At 43.5% G+C, this 14599-nt stretch overlaps 1 protein-coding gene across 1 annotated transcript in view; it reads right to left on the bottom strand.

Moving 5' to 3' along the window:
* LOC112267459 (roundabout homolog 1-like) overlaps window positions 1-12404 on the bottom strand; it is a 103907-nt gene extending 91503 nt beyond the window's left edge. Inside the window, exons 1-4 of the mRNA XM_042297600.1 lie at window positions 12271-12404; window positions 11982-12109; window positions 1916-1924; window positions 759-883 (exon numbers count right to left, since the gene is read on the bottom strand). Coding sequence (XP_042153534.1) covers window positions 759-883; window positions 1916-1924; window positions 11982-12109; window positions 12271-12395 — 387 coding nt within the window. The 5' untranslated portion in view covers window positions 12396-12404. The remainder of the gene's footprint in view (window positions 1-758; window positions 884-1915; window positions 1925-11981; window positions 12110-12270) is intronic.
* Window positions 12405-14599: the final 2195 nt, after the last annotated feature.

Here is a 14599-nt window from a genome sequence, read left to right as displayed (position 1 = left end):
GGCAGATATAGACAGAGAAGAGAGAAGACAGAGAAGAGAGAAGACAGGGCAGATATAGACAGAGAAGAGAGAAGACGGGGCAGATATAGACAGAGAAGAGAGAAGACAGGGCAGATATAGACAGATCAGATATAGACAGAGAAGAGAGGAGACAGGGCAGATATAGACAGATCAGATATAGACAGAGAAGACAGGGCAGATACAGACAGATCAGATATAGACAGAGAAGAGAGAAGACAGAGAAGAGAGGAGACAGGACAGATATAGACAGATCAGATATAGACAGAGAAGAGAGGAGACAGGGCAGATATAGACAGATCAGATATAGACAGAGAAGAGAGGAGACAGGGCAGATATAGACAGATCAGATATAGACAGAGAAGACAGGGCAGATACAGACAGATCAGATATAGACAGAGAAGAGAGAAGACAGGGCAGATATAAAGAGAGAAGACAGGACAGATATAGACGGATCAGATATAGACAGTAGGGAAGACCATAAGGGTAGTAGAATGGAATGGTCCAATTGGAGCATCAGTTTGAAGGTCAGTGATGTTCACTGATTTTATGGCTGGTTTTATAGGTGTAATCATAGAATGTATATAAATCATATAGGACTATCATAAAAAAAATAATGAAGACTATGATATGACTATGATTTACTACTTATTTGTATTTCATTTTTGTTCCATAAGCATTCCTCAACATGTGCTCATGTTGGGTTCCTGGTGTACTGTAGGTCCCCCAGAGCCTCTCACCTGACTGCCCTCTCTCTGCCAGAAGATAGCAGGTTGAGGGTTTCCTGTTGCCTCACACTGGAAGGTGACGGTCCTCCCCACCGCCACCACCTGGTTCCTGGGCCGCACCACAAACACAGGGGGCACTAGGGGACAGGCAGCGGGCTGTTAACTAACACACTGACACAGCATCGCATAATAACATCAGACAGTGATATTAGACATTACAGTTTCATTTGAATGGAAAACAAAGGAATTTGAACGTAACAGTTATGATCTCTGTATTTAAATGAGCCTTGGATAAGGATTCAGGCGGTCTCTGTTTAGAGTAGACTTTGGGCGTTGCTGGTGCGTGGACAGAAGATTATTCAAAACTGAAAGTCAGGCCATTCCATAATGCAGGCTGTGTAGTGTATATATTAACAGTTTAATGAATAGAGAAAACAGGAGTGTGAACCCCTGTGGGTGTCTGCATTAGCATGGGCAAGGACACAGACCAAAAACATTTACATGGAAATGGGGGATAAATGAGCCATCTGTCCAAGCTGACACCCTCCAATAGGAGCATCCAGGACCAGGCCCAGCCAGGATGCATATCCATGCATCTTAATGACAAACTGTTTCAGAGTGAAGCGCTATGTCACCGCCCAATGTCACACACAGAGCCCTGCAGTGACACCGGGCCTCACTGTGCTAATAGGCCTGTGTGGAGGGACACAGCCTGAATGCTGAGGGCCACCGGCTGGGCGATTTACACCTTCATCTCAGAGGACAGCGGGTGCGTACGCCTGGAGAATACAGTATTACTACGCCCCAGACATCTTAACGCTGATACGGGCCAGGTATCACATACATAAAAGCAATCTGCAGCCTGTCACTCCGCATACAGACACAATTTGTCCACAGGTAAGATGGGATATTTGGTAATGCATAAAGCAACACAACAAGGGGGGTAGTATAATGAAATGATTTGGTTTTACCTTGGATTACTCAGACCATAGAGCAGATTGTTACCCATTAATGTCCTTTTGTCACTGTTGCCCATGACAACTGAAACATGAGTGCTGATTGGTGGGAGGAGGGTGATGGGAGGAGGATGGAGGGGGTGGTGCTGTGACAGCTTCCTGTTTCTGTCATGGCGTCAGGGTGAATAGGTGACAGGTAACATTTCAACTTACCAGACATAACTAAAAGGAAACAGAAAGACAACAGAACAACACACAAGGCAAAAGATGAATAAATAAATCATAAACAACACCATGAAATACAATAACATGATTAGGAAGGAAGGCAACAATAGGATTTCCCATGGGTAAAAAGAATCATGTCATTGTTACTGAATGAATATGAGACATGTGGGGCCAGTCCAGCAGGAACTGAAGCACATTGATGACTCATTACATATGTCCAAATCATGCAGAAAACCAATGAATAGCAACAACAAGCACGTAGTACATCCATACACTTCCAACAGTATTCTCTGCATGACGTTGTTCCAAGACTCTGTGTTTACCCATGTTTCCTCAAGAGCACATATTAAAAGAAACATCAACAACTAAAGAAATACATCATTTTAAGAAAAACAAAACAGAGGTTGAAAAGTGTTTATTCTCCAACCAGGTTGAAAGAAGATGAAGGTGAGCCTCTCCTCTCCTCTCCTCTCCTCTCCTCTCCTCTCCTCTCCTCTCCTCTCTCCTCTCCTCTCCTCTCCTCTCCTCTCCTCTCCTCTCCTCTCCTCTCCTCTCCTCTCCTCTCCTCTCCTCTCCTCTCCTCTCCTCTCCTCTCCTCTCCTCTTGACTAATGAGGTTTTAGTCTCCTGAGGACCAGCCCCTCTCCAACCTCTAAGGGTACAGCCTTGCATATGGACCACCATGCCATAAAACCACAAGGTGAATGTTAACTGTCACTCTCTGACCATAAATCTTCCCCAGCCAATCAGTCACCTTATCTAATCTGTCTGCCTCAACGGCTCCCACAGAAACATAAACGCTGTCACTCAGAGTAATGACCCTCCCCTCGCCCCTCCCCCCACTTATCACAGACTTTAAATGCAGATAAGGCTCACTTCAAAAGGTGTGTATCTGTGTGTCGTACCAAGAAGAAATCTCTCTCTCTCTCTCTCTCTCTCTCACACACACGCACAAACACACACACACACACGCACACACACAACTCCCCACACACACACCTCCCCACACACACACCTCCCTACAGACACCTGCCCACACCAACGCCACTACAGACACCTACCTACACCAACATCCCTACAGACCCATCCCCATAGACACCTCTCTACAGACATCTCCCTACAGACACATCTCCCTACAGACCCCTCCCTACAGACACCTCTCTACAGACACCTCTCTACAGCCACCTCCCTACAGACACCTCCCTACAGACACCTCCTTACAGACACCTCCCTACAGACACACCTCCCTACAGACACACCTCCCTACAGACACACCTCCCTACAGACACACCTCCCTACAGACAGCTCCCTACAGATACCTCTCTATAGACACCTCCCTACACCAAACTCCCTACAGACAACTCCTTACAGACATCTCCCTACACCAATCTCCTTATAGACAACTCCCTACACCAACCTCCCTACAGACATCTCCCTACACCAACCTCCCTACAGACACCTCCCTACAAACACCTCCCTACAGACACCTCCCTACAAACACCTCCCTACAGACATCTCCCTACAGACACCCCTCCCTACAAACACCTCCCTACAGACACCTCCCTACAGACACCTCCCTACAGACACCTCCCTACAAACACCTCTCTACAGACACCTCCCTATAGACACCTCCCTACAGACATCTCCCTATAGACATCTCCCTACACCAACCTCCCTACAGACATCTCCCTACAGACACCTCTCTACAGACATCTCCCTAAAGACACCTCCCTACAAACACCTTTCTACAGACATCTCCCTATAGACACCTCCCTACAGACACCTCCCTACAGATACCTCTCTACAGACATATCCCTACCTCAACCTCCCTACAGACCTCTCCCTACACCAAGCTCCCTACAGACATCTCCCTACGGACACATCTCTAAAGACACCTCCCTATAGACAACTCCCTACAGACACCTCCTTACAGACACCTCCCTACACACACCTACCTACATACACACTTCCATTCATGTGTATTTAAGCCTTTAACGAGGCAACCCTACCTCTGACATGCTGCTGTGATCACAGTGGTGGACCTTGGAACCTGGGGAGTGGTCAGCTCTAAACCTGTCTGGAACCTGGGGGAGAGGTCAGCTGTCAACCTGTCTGGAACCTGGGGAGAGGTCAGCTCTAAACCTGTCTGGAACCTGGGGAGAGGTCGGGGTCAAAACTATGTGGGGGCTAAAATGGCACGTAGCGCTGGGGCTGGAGTGTATGTGTGTTTGTGTCTGTGTCAGCCTCTATTTGTGATCTTATCAGAGGGAGTGGGGGGACCATGTAGCCCTCTGCCCACTGAGGGGGTCTTCTGTGTGCCAGGGCCCCTGTAGAGTGGTTCATAGGGACTGGAGCAAGGCTGCTGCCGTTCATAAGATCATATTAGCACTGGGAGAGAAATGCATGCTAAGGCTTTAGTCTGGTTAATCGGAGCTCCCATTGTGTCTGTTAGCGTGTGTTATAAACTCAGCAAAAAAAAAAGACCTCTCACTGTCCGCTGCGTTTATTTTCAGCAAACTTAACATGTGTAAATATTGGTATGAACATAACAAGATTCAACAACTGAGGCATAAACTGAACAAGTTCCACAGACATGTGACTAACAGAAATGGAATAATGTGTCCCTGAACAAAGGGGGATTCTAAATCAAAAGTAACAGTCAGTATCTGGTGTGGCCACCAGCTGCATTAAGTACTGCAGTGCATCTCCTCCTCATGGACTGCACCAGACTTGCCAGTTCTTGCTGTGAGATGTTACCCCACTCTTCCACCAAGGCACCTGCAAGTTCCCAGAAATTTCTGGGGGGAATGGCCCTAGCCCTCACCGTCAGATCCAACAGGTCCCAGATATATATATGTGTGTGTGTGTGTGTGTGTGTGTGTGTGTGTGTGTGTGTGTGTGTGTGTGTGTGTGTGTGTGTGTGTGTGTGTGTGTGTGTGTGTGTGTGTGTGTGTGTGTGTGTCTGTGTTAGGTGTGTGTAGATCTGTAAACACTTTTTCACTAGCCGATTAGACCTGTCCTAATCCTCCACAACAAGGCCATAAGCATGCTGTATGTACATTGGCATTCTGTATGTGTATTGGCATGCTGCATGTACATTGGTAGGCTGTATGTACATTGGCAGGCTGTATGTACATTGGTGGGCTGTATGTACATTGGTAGGCTGTATGTACATTGGTAGGCTGTATGTACATTGGCGGGCTGTATGTACATTGGTAGGCTGTATGTACATTGGTAGGCTGTATGTACATTGGTAGGCTGTATGTACATTGGTAGGCTGTATGTACATTGGTAGGCTGTATGTACATTGGCGGGCTGTATGTACATTGGTAGGCTGTATGTACATTGGTAGGCTGTTTGTACATTGGTCGGCTGTATGTACATTGGTAGGCTGTATGTACATTTGTAGGCTGTATGTACATTGGTAGGCTGTATGTACATTGGTAGGCTGTATGTACATTGGTAGGCTGTATGTACATTGGCAGGTTGTATGTACATTGGCAGGCTGTATGTATATTGGTAGGCTGTATGTACATTGGCAGGTTGTATGTACATTGGTAGGCTGTATGTACATTGGCAGGCTGTATGTACATTGGCAGGCTGTAACCATCACAAGGCTGTACAGGATTATTATGGAAAACATAAATGAATCCTTCTATTTGGTTACATTTGTAACATGATAAAGATTGATATGCTGTTGATATTTATATGTAGGAGATGTGGAAAGCGGCAATACAAGTCCTGAATGTGTGTGGCCTGGCTTCTAACAGCTTATTCTGGGTCTAATGTAATAGTACCCTTCATGACTGACTACAGAGGGTTTCCTTGATTAATATGACAACAGCTAATGAAGAGAAGGCTCTGCTGTGCACATTGGAGTGGCTAGATGATGTAGGTTCCCTTGCTAACTCTCTCCAGTTGTTTAGGCAGCGCTTGTATTTCTCATTCCAGTCCCTTTCCATGGGTTGTTAGTCAAACCACTCTAGGGGCTTCCACTCCAGTCCCTATCCATGGGTTATTAGTCAAACCACTCTAGGGGCTTCCACTCCAGTCCCTATCCATGGGTTATTAGTCAAACCACTCTAGGGGCTTCCACTCCTTTCCAGTCCCTATCCATGGGTTATTAGTCAAACCACTCTAGGGGCTTCTACTCCATTCCAGTCCCTATCCATGGGTTATTAGTCAAACCACTCTAGGGGCTTCCACTCCTTTCCAGTCCCTATCCATGGGTTGTTAGTCAAACCACTCTAGGGGCTTCCACTCCTTTCCAGTCCCTTTCCATGGGTTGTTAGTCAAACCACTCTAGGGGCTTCCACTCCATTCCAGTCCCTATCCATGGGTTATTAGTCAAACCACTCTAGGGGCTTCCACTCCTTTCCAGTCCCTTTCCATGGGTTGTTAGTCAAACCACTCTAGGGGCTTCCACTCCTTTCCAGTCCCTTTCCATGGGTTGTTAGTCAAACCACTCTAGGGGCTTCCACTCCTTTCCAGTCCCTATCCATGGGTTGTTAGTCAAACCACTCTAGGGGCTTCCACTCCACAAATAAATCACAAGTTATGGCAAAATGACCTGCATTATTTTACTGGTTATTAATATATTCCCAATATATTCCTAATATATATTCCCAGGATGTCTGTAGTTTTATATCACCTTTATTTAACCAAGCCCATGGTGTGGCCATTCATGTGTTTCTTACGTCAATAAATTGAATATTTGTCTTTACGTGTTTATAAGTTCAGAGGAGGTGTTACAGACAGGCAAACACATGTGAAAACATTAATTCACTGATTAAGTTAGTAATGAGAGCAGAGCAGTGAGAAAGAAAAATATCCCCTGGCACACGGTACAATGCTGACATTGTTCACTGAGGATCTGGCCATGAGAGTTGTGAAGAACAAAAACACTATCTGTCCCATCTGGAATGAATGAGCCAAACAAACCAGCATATCACGATTTTAAGATTTCACTTTGGAGTCATGATAAATGAGTATAATACTTTTGATTCAACCAAAAACAATTCAAATGAATATACTGTTCACATAACATATTGTAATCAATAAAATATTGAATCATGTTTCCAGCTACAGGTCGATAATACTGTGACGCTGTAAACTTTCCTTCTCGATCCAAGCCCGATCTAAACCCGATCCAAGCCCGATCTAAACCCGATCCAAGCCTGAAAACCCGATCCAAGCCCGATCTAAACCCGATCCAAGCCCGATCTAAACCCGATCCAAGCCCGATCTAAACCTGATCCAAGCCCGATCTAAACCCGATCCAAGCCCGATCTAAACCCGATCCAAGCCAGATCCAAGAACTTAAATGGGGCTTCAGTACCCTCATCTGGGAGTTACTGGCAGAGCTTTGAATTCTCAGAATGTTGACATTAATTCCAAATAGGAGCAGAATATCTAATTTACTCCAGTGTAATACACCGTCTGAGCCAACAATTCACTACCACTGAAGTTACATTAAACCAGTGGCAAGTGTCTAAGAAATCTTACTCAACACATTAGCAGCCTTCCTGTCCTGAATGTTTTTGTAAATAAACATGTTATTTGTGCCTTAATCTCTCCCTTTGGGTTCCTTCCCTCCTTCCTGTCATCCCCTGTGATCTGACAAGACACTCATAATCATTTTTAAATCGATAACACATGTGACAGATCAGTCATTTAATGTGCTTGCTCTCCTGACCAGCATCAGACCGGAAACAAATATGACATGACAAAATCCTCTCTCCTTCTCCCTCTCCCCATCCCCCTCCTCCTCTACCTCCCTAGCTAGAGGAGGTAAACACTTCCTTTAGTTATTAAGTGGCACAAAGTCTTTGATGATGCACTCTATATACTGTGAGATGCCCCACCTCATCCTTCATGCTTCCTCTAATACAGGGTCTCACCTCATCCTGCATGCTTCCTCTAATACAGGGTCTCACCTCATCCTGCATGCTTCCTCTAATACAGGTCTCACCTCATCCCTCATGCTTCCTCTAATACAGGGCCTCACCTCATCCCTCATGCTTCCTCTAATACAGGGTCTCACATCATCCCTCATGCTTCCTCTAATACAGGGTCTCACCTCATCCCTCATGCTTCCTCTAATACAGGCATAGCATGGGTGATGAGACACTGCTGTTCATTAATACATTGTTTTGGGAAAATGGGTCAAATTCAGTAACATCCTGGTTTTCTCTAGCCTGATCCTGTAATTCTGAATGGTGTGTTTGGGACAGAGTGTATTGTGGTTCTTACTTTTAACCCTGCTGTTAAGTCACAGGTACAGTTCCTGGTAGGAACATTAACAAACATCAATGCTGTTCTCTTTAATTAGCTAGGCCTTCATCAGAGAGGCAGTGCAAGCAGGAAAGTCAACCAGAAAGGTGGATGTATTGATGAAGTTATTGATGGATGTCAGTGTTGTGTTCGAGACCAGGTAAAGCGAGACCGATTCAAGAGCAAGACCGGAGCAAATTGGGTCCGTGTCTAGACCGGGACCAGAGGGGGGCGGGACCAAGTCAAGACCGAGAGGGGGTTGGACACCGGGAGGGGGACAAGGCATCTTAGACCGAGTCAAGATCGAGACTGGGAGGGGGACAGGACGTATGAGACCAAGTCAAGACCGATACCAGAACAATGCGAGTCCAATTCAAGACCATGGGAACACACAGTTACTCACGGAAGGAGAAGAAACAACGCTCCTTACTATACTTAACACACGGTACATGTGAATAAACTGAGGAAAAAAACCTCAACGAGCAACATGAAAAATAATCCCGCACAAACCTAAGCGTCGAAACAGGTTTAAATATACACACAGAAATTAAAGCAAACGAAAACCAGGTGTGAAAGACCCAAAGAGAAAACAAACAGAAAAGGAAAAATGGATCGGTGATGGCTAGTAGGCCGGCGACGCCGACTGCCGAGCACCGCCCGAACAAGGAGAGGAACCACCTTCGGTGGAAGCCGTGACACCGGGGTAGGCCGTCATTGTAAATAAGATTTTGTTCCATGACTTGCCTAGTTAAATAAAGGTTAAATAAATAAAAATAAATAAAATATGGATACAGTTCAATGCATGAATAATATAATTCACCAATACATTTCTTGGTATTCCAAAAAATATTGCCATCAGGTTGTAAATCCCAATTTCAGTTTCAATGACTCAATATTCTGGACAAAAACAGATGAATGTAAATAAGGCTGGGATTGTCAATATAATCAGACTAACCAAGGCAATGATCACAAATCAGTCATAACGTGGCTAATAGGCAAGCATATGTTTTTATGTAGCAAACTAAAAACGCAGAGCCTAACATTAGCTAGATACCTAGCTAGCTAGCTGCTAGGACGATGTCATGCCATTGAAGGACTGGGTGAATGACTGACTTTTTCCCCTTTTATCATTTTTTTTGGTGGCTATACACAGCTAGCAGGTGTCATTTGGTTTGTTAGCAAGGACTTGAACGACTGTTATCCAGTTAGCATATCTCTTGCATTCGCAACAATTCCAAAAAAAAAATAGTTATTCAAGATCACTCAAGATAACATGCAAACAGCCTAACCAGCTCTGCTACGGCAAGCAAAATGTTTGGAATGTTTGGAATTAGCTAGCTAGCAAGCTAGCCAACTTTAGCCAGTTAGCTTGGGTGCTTGGTTTGGACAAGCATGCATTGGCAGACAACCTGCAGAAGGATGAGGGGCCTATAATTCCCTATTGTTTTATCTGTGCAATTTTGACAGCCAACAAGCTGAAAAAGTCTGAGTGGGTTTATCTAATGTTCCTTCATTAGATTTTAGCTCATCTTGCTCTGGTTAGCATCAGTTGTTGATCTTGTTGTTGTTGATGTGTATAACTGAGTGAGAGAGAGCCTACCATTTCATGGTTGTTTGATCAATAGGACTGTAAAGTTCCCAAATGTAAGAGGACTCCTGTGGTGTTTACATATTTGTAGAAATCCAATCAGGTGTATTTTGTGGCTTTTGGCAAATGCGTTCTAGTGATCTAGAGGCGCACTGTTGCAACAGCCTGTAATCACAAGGTCCAGTTCAAAGTGAGTGATGGCAGGGCCTACTGCCTGTAATCACAAGGTCCAGTTCAAAGTGAGTGATGGCAGGGCCTACTGCCTGTAAACACAAGGTCCAGTTCAAAGTGAGTGATGGCAGGGCCTACTGCCTGTAAACACAAGGTCCTGTTCAAAGTGAGTGATGGCAGGGCCTACTGCCTGTAAACACACAGTCCAGTTCAAAGTGAGTGATGGCAGGGCCTACTGCCTGTAAACACAAGGTCCAGTTCAAAGTGAATTATGGCAGGGCCTACTGCCTGTAAACACACAGTCCAGTTCAAAGTGAATTATGGCAGGGCCTACTGCCTGTAAACACACAGTCCAGTTCAAAGTGAATTATGGCAGGGCCTACTGCCTGTAAACACACAGTCCAGTTCAAAGTGAATTATGGCAGGGCCTACTGCCTGTAAACACACAGTCCAGTTCAAAGTGAATTATGGCAGGGCCTACTGCCTGTAAACACACAGTCCAGTTCAAAGTGAATTATGGCAGGGCCTACTGCCTGTAAACACAAGGTCCAGTTCAAAGTGAATTATGGCAGGGCCTACTGCCTGTAAACACACAGTCCAGTTCAAAGTGAATTATGGCAGGGCCTACTGCCTGTAAACACACAGTCCAGTTCAAAGTGAATTATGGCAGGGCCTACTGCCTGTAAACACACAGTCCAGTTCAAAGTGAATTATGGCAGGGCCTACTGCCTGTAAACACACAGTCCAGTTCAAAGTGAATTATGGCAGGGCCTACTGCCTGTAAACACACAGTCCAGTTCAAAGTGAATTATGGCAGGGCCTACTGCCTGTAAACACACAGTCCAGTTCAAAGTGAATTATGGCAGGTCTGTGTGGTAAATGGCTTGTTTGAATAAAGGTCTACTGTATCTCTCATTGGCAATTTGTATTTGTATTTTTTTTCTTGATGAAGTTATTGGTGGATGTTGATTAAGTTATTACTGGATATATTGATGAAGTTATTGACAGGAGGGTCTAATCATGCTCCTCAAAGTAATCAACACATCACTGGCCTGTGTAGTGCAGGAATAAATAATTGCAGAGAACAAACATGTGAAGATTGGGTTCTGTATTAGTACTGAGAGGGGGTGGTGGTGTCGGGGTGATGGGGGATTTTCTGTCCCATCTCTTCATAGCTCTCGAGGACTGCTGGGAATACAATTTTACACTCTGACCTCACAACACAAACCTCTACTACCCAACCCCCCCACTCTCCTCCCATCCAGCTCGTCCTAGCTCAATTCCCATCTCGTTCTGCTCCAGTGGTGACTCACTTCAACCCCTCAATATACACCTCCCTACCCTGCTAACCCCATCCCCTGTGTACTGAACCACCTTCTATCCCCCTCCTCCCTCTGCTCCCCAATATTCACATTAACCTGCTGCTAAATGACCCCAGTGTTCCACCTGCGTGGCTCCCAGGAAGTTTACAGGTTGGGGGGATCCAGGCCCCCTTGTTCTACTGAATGACTCCTTTCTACTCTGTGACCAGCTGCTTTCTGTTCTCACTGTGTTAGTAGGATGTACAATGGAGAGAGACACACAGAAGCTCCCCACAGGCCTACCACTGATATAGCATCTTAAACATGACCAGAGAGCTGCCTCTAAAGGAATGTCCTCGCTCCTATGGATGCCGTGAATGGAATTGATTATCATTGAGCTCCCATGTGTAAAGTGTAAGATCCTCTATGGATTTTCAGATGGCCTTTATTACAAATCAATAAGCTAATTGAGAAAGAATGGGTGAAAGTAATAACTTTTCAGGCTCTAGAATTGAGTGTTATAATTGCATTGAGGTTGAGCTAAATTACGTCTAAGGTGCCAAAACTCACCTTAACCCATATAACTAGAGAGACTGAAACATCTGGAAGAATCAGCATATCTTTCAGCAATAGAGGCTCGACAACAGGACCACCATACCGAACAATGTACAGGACTGTGCAAGTTAACTGGTGCGTTGACCTTCAGAGTTGTGTGGTCTTACCGTGGACGGTGAGGGTGGCCGACGCCTCCGCCCTGCCCACCATGTTCTCTGCCATGCAGGTGTAAGAACCCACGTCTGCAGAGGTCAGACGACGGATCTTCAGGGTGTGGTCCTCCCGGATCTCATATCTGGAATATTCACAGGGAATCGGTCAAACACGCACGCGCACACACACCACATACCTTACAGTATGTGCTGATCATCAGACAGACAAAAGGGAGCAAGGCATCAAATAGAAAGAGAGAAAGGAATTGTGTTAAAGGGGGTCAGAAGATGAGTCATACAGTACCTTCCCTTGGGCAGGTCTCCGTCCTCTTTCCTCCAGCGGACGGTGGGAACTGGGTCGCCCCGGGCCTCACACCTGAACTCCACGCTCTGGTCCACCAGCACCACCTGGCTGCCGGGACGCTTCATAAAGCTGGGTCGCTCTGCAGAGAGAGAAGACATAGCACAGGACTATTCAGTAAAAAGTCTACAGCATGTCAGTACACTGTATCTGCATTTATACAGGATAGAATAGTATAGCATAGTATATCATAGCACAGTATATCATATCATATCAGTATATCATATTATAGCATAGAATAGTATAGCATAGTATATCATAGCACAGTATATCGTATCATATCAGTATATCATATTATAGCATAGAATAGTATAGCATAGTATATCATAGCACAGTATATCATATCATATCAGTATATCATATTATAGCATAGAATAGTATAGCATAGTATATCATAGCATAGTATATCATATCAGTATATCATATTATAGCATAGAATAGTATAGCATAGTATATCATAGCATAGTATATCATATCATATCAGTATATCATATTATAGCATAGAATAGTATAGCATAGTATATCATAGCACAGTATATCATATCATATCAGTATATCATATTATAGCATAGAATAGTATAGCATAGTATATCATAGCACAGTATATCATATCATATCAGTATATCATATTATAGCATAGAATAGTATAGCATAGTATATCATAGCATAGTATATCATATCATATCATATCAGTATATCATATTATAGCATAGAATAGTATAGCGTAGTATATCATAGCATAGTATATCATAGCATAGTATGTCATAGCACAGTATATCATAGCATAGTCTATCATATCATAGCATAGTATAGCATAGCGTAGTATAGCATAACATATCATTGCATTGCATAGTATATCACATCACAGCATAGCATAGTATAGCATAGGATAGTTCAGCATATTATAGTATACCATAGCATAGTAGAGCATAGCATAGTATAGTATAGCACAGAATAGTATCGCATAGTATATCATAGCATGGTATATCATATCATAGCATAGTATATCATAGCATATAATAGCATATTATATCATTACATAATATAGCATAGTATAGTATATCATAACATAGTATAGCATAGCATAGTTCAACATACTATAGTATATCATAGCATAGTATAGCATAGCATAGCATAGTATAGCATGCTATATCAAAGCATAGTATAGCTTAGCATAGGATATCACGGTATAGTATATCATAGCATATCATAGTATATCATAGCATAGTATAGTATAATATATCATAGCATAGCATAGTATATCACACCATATCATAGTATAGCATAGCATAGTATATCACAGCACAGTATATCATAGTATATCATATCATAGCATAGTATAGCATAGCATAGTATATAATAGTATATTGAAGTATAGTATATTGTAGTATAGTATATCATATCATAGTATATCATAGTAAACATATCTTAGTATATTATATTATAGTATATCATAGTATATTATATCATAGTATATCATAGCTTAGTATATCATATAGTATATCATAGCATAGTTTAATATAGTATACCATATCATAGTATATCGTAGCATAGTATATCATAGTACAGTATATCATAGTATATTATAGCATAGTATAGTATAGCATAGCATGGGGCGGCAGCGTAGCCTAGTGGTTAGAGCGTCGGACTAGTAACTGGAAGGTTGCAAGTTCAAACCCCCGAGCTGACAAGGTACAAATCTGTTGTTCTACCCCTGAACAGGCAGTTAACCCACTGTTCCTAGGCCATCATTGAAAATAAGTATTTGGTCTTGACTGACTTGCCTAGTTAAATAAAGGTAAAAACAAATAGCACAGTATTGCATAGTATATAATTGTATAGCATATTATAGTATGTGACTGTATCTTTAGCACTTTATGGTGATTGAACTATCCTGCCGATCAGTCATATTGTAGCAGAGTCTCAGTGCTAACATTAGCAGTGTGTTTTAGTAATCACAGCTACCCTCGTTGCCCTTTGTCCTGATTATCTGAGAGGTCCTGTAAAATCCTGCTGTTGCAGTCAATTACCCTAACCTTCCAGCAGGGATTGAAATAAAAATGAATGTTGGAAAAAGCTTCTGAAATGAAAACAGATAGCCATCTAACCACCCCTGCCCCCTCAGGTCCAGTTCAGCTACCTCTCCCTCTCCCTCCCCAGCCTCTATCCCCTCAGCAGAGACACAAATCAACACACAGAGCTTCTCCATGGGGAACATGTAGCAGATTTCCTAATACCTTTAATCACCTTCTCCTCCAACATTTGTTTTTTA

The sequence above is a fragment of the Oncorhynchus tshawytscha genome, linkage group LG14 (genome assembly GCF_018296145.1).
Source record: "Oncorhynchus tshawytscha isolate Ot180627B linkage group LG14, Otsh_v2.0, whole genome shotgun sequence".
NCBI lineage: Eukaryota > Metazoa > Chordata > Actinopteri > Salmoniformes > Salmonidae > Oncorhynchus > Oncorhynchus tshawytscha.
Note: the sequence above shows the minus strand (reverse complement) of the source record. Positions and strands in the feature narration are given on the sequence as shown.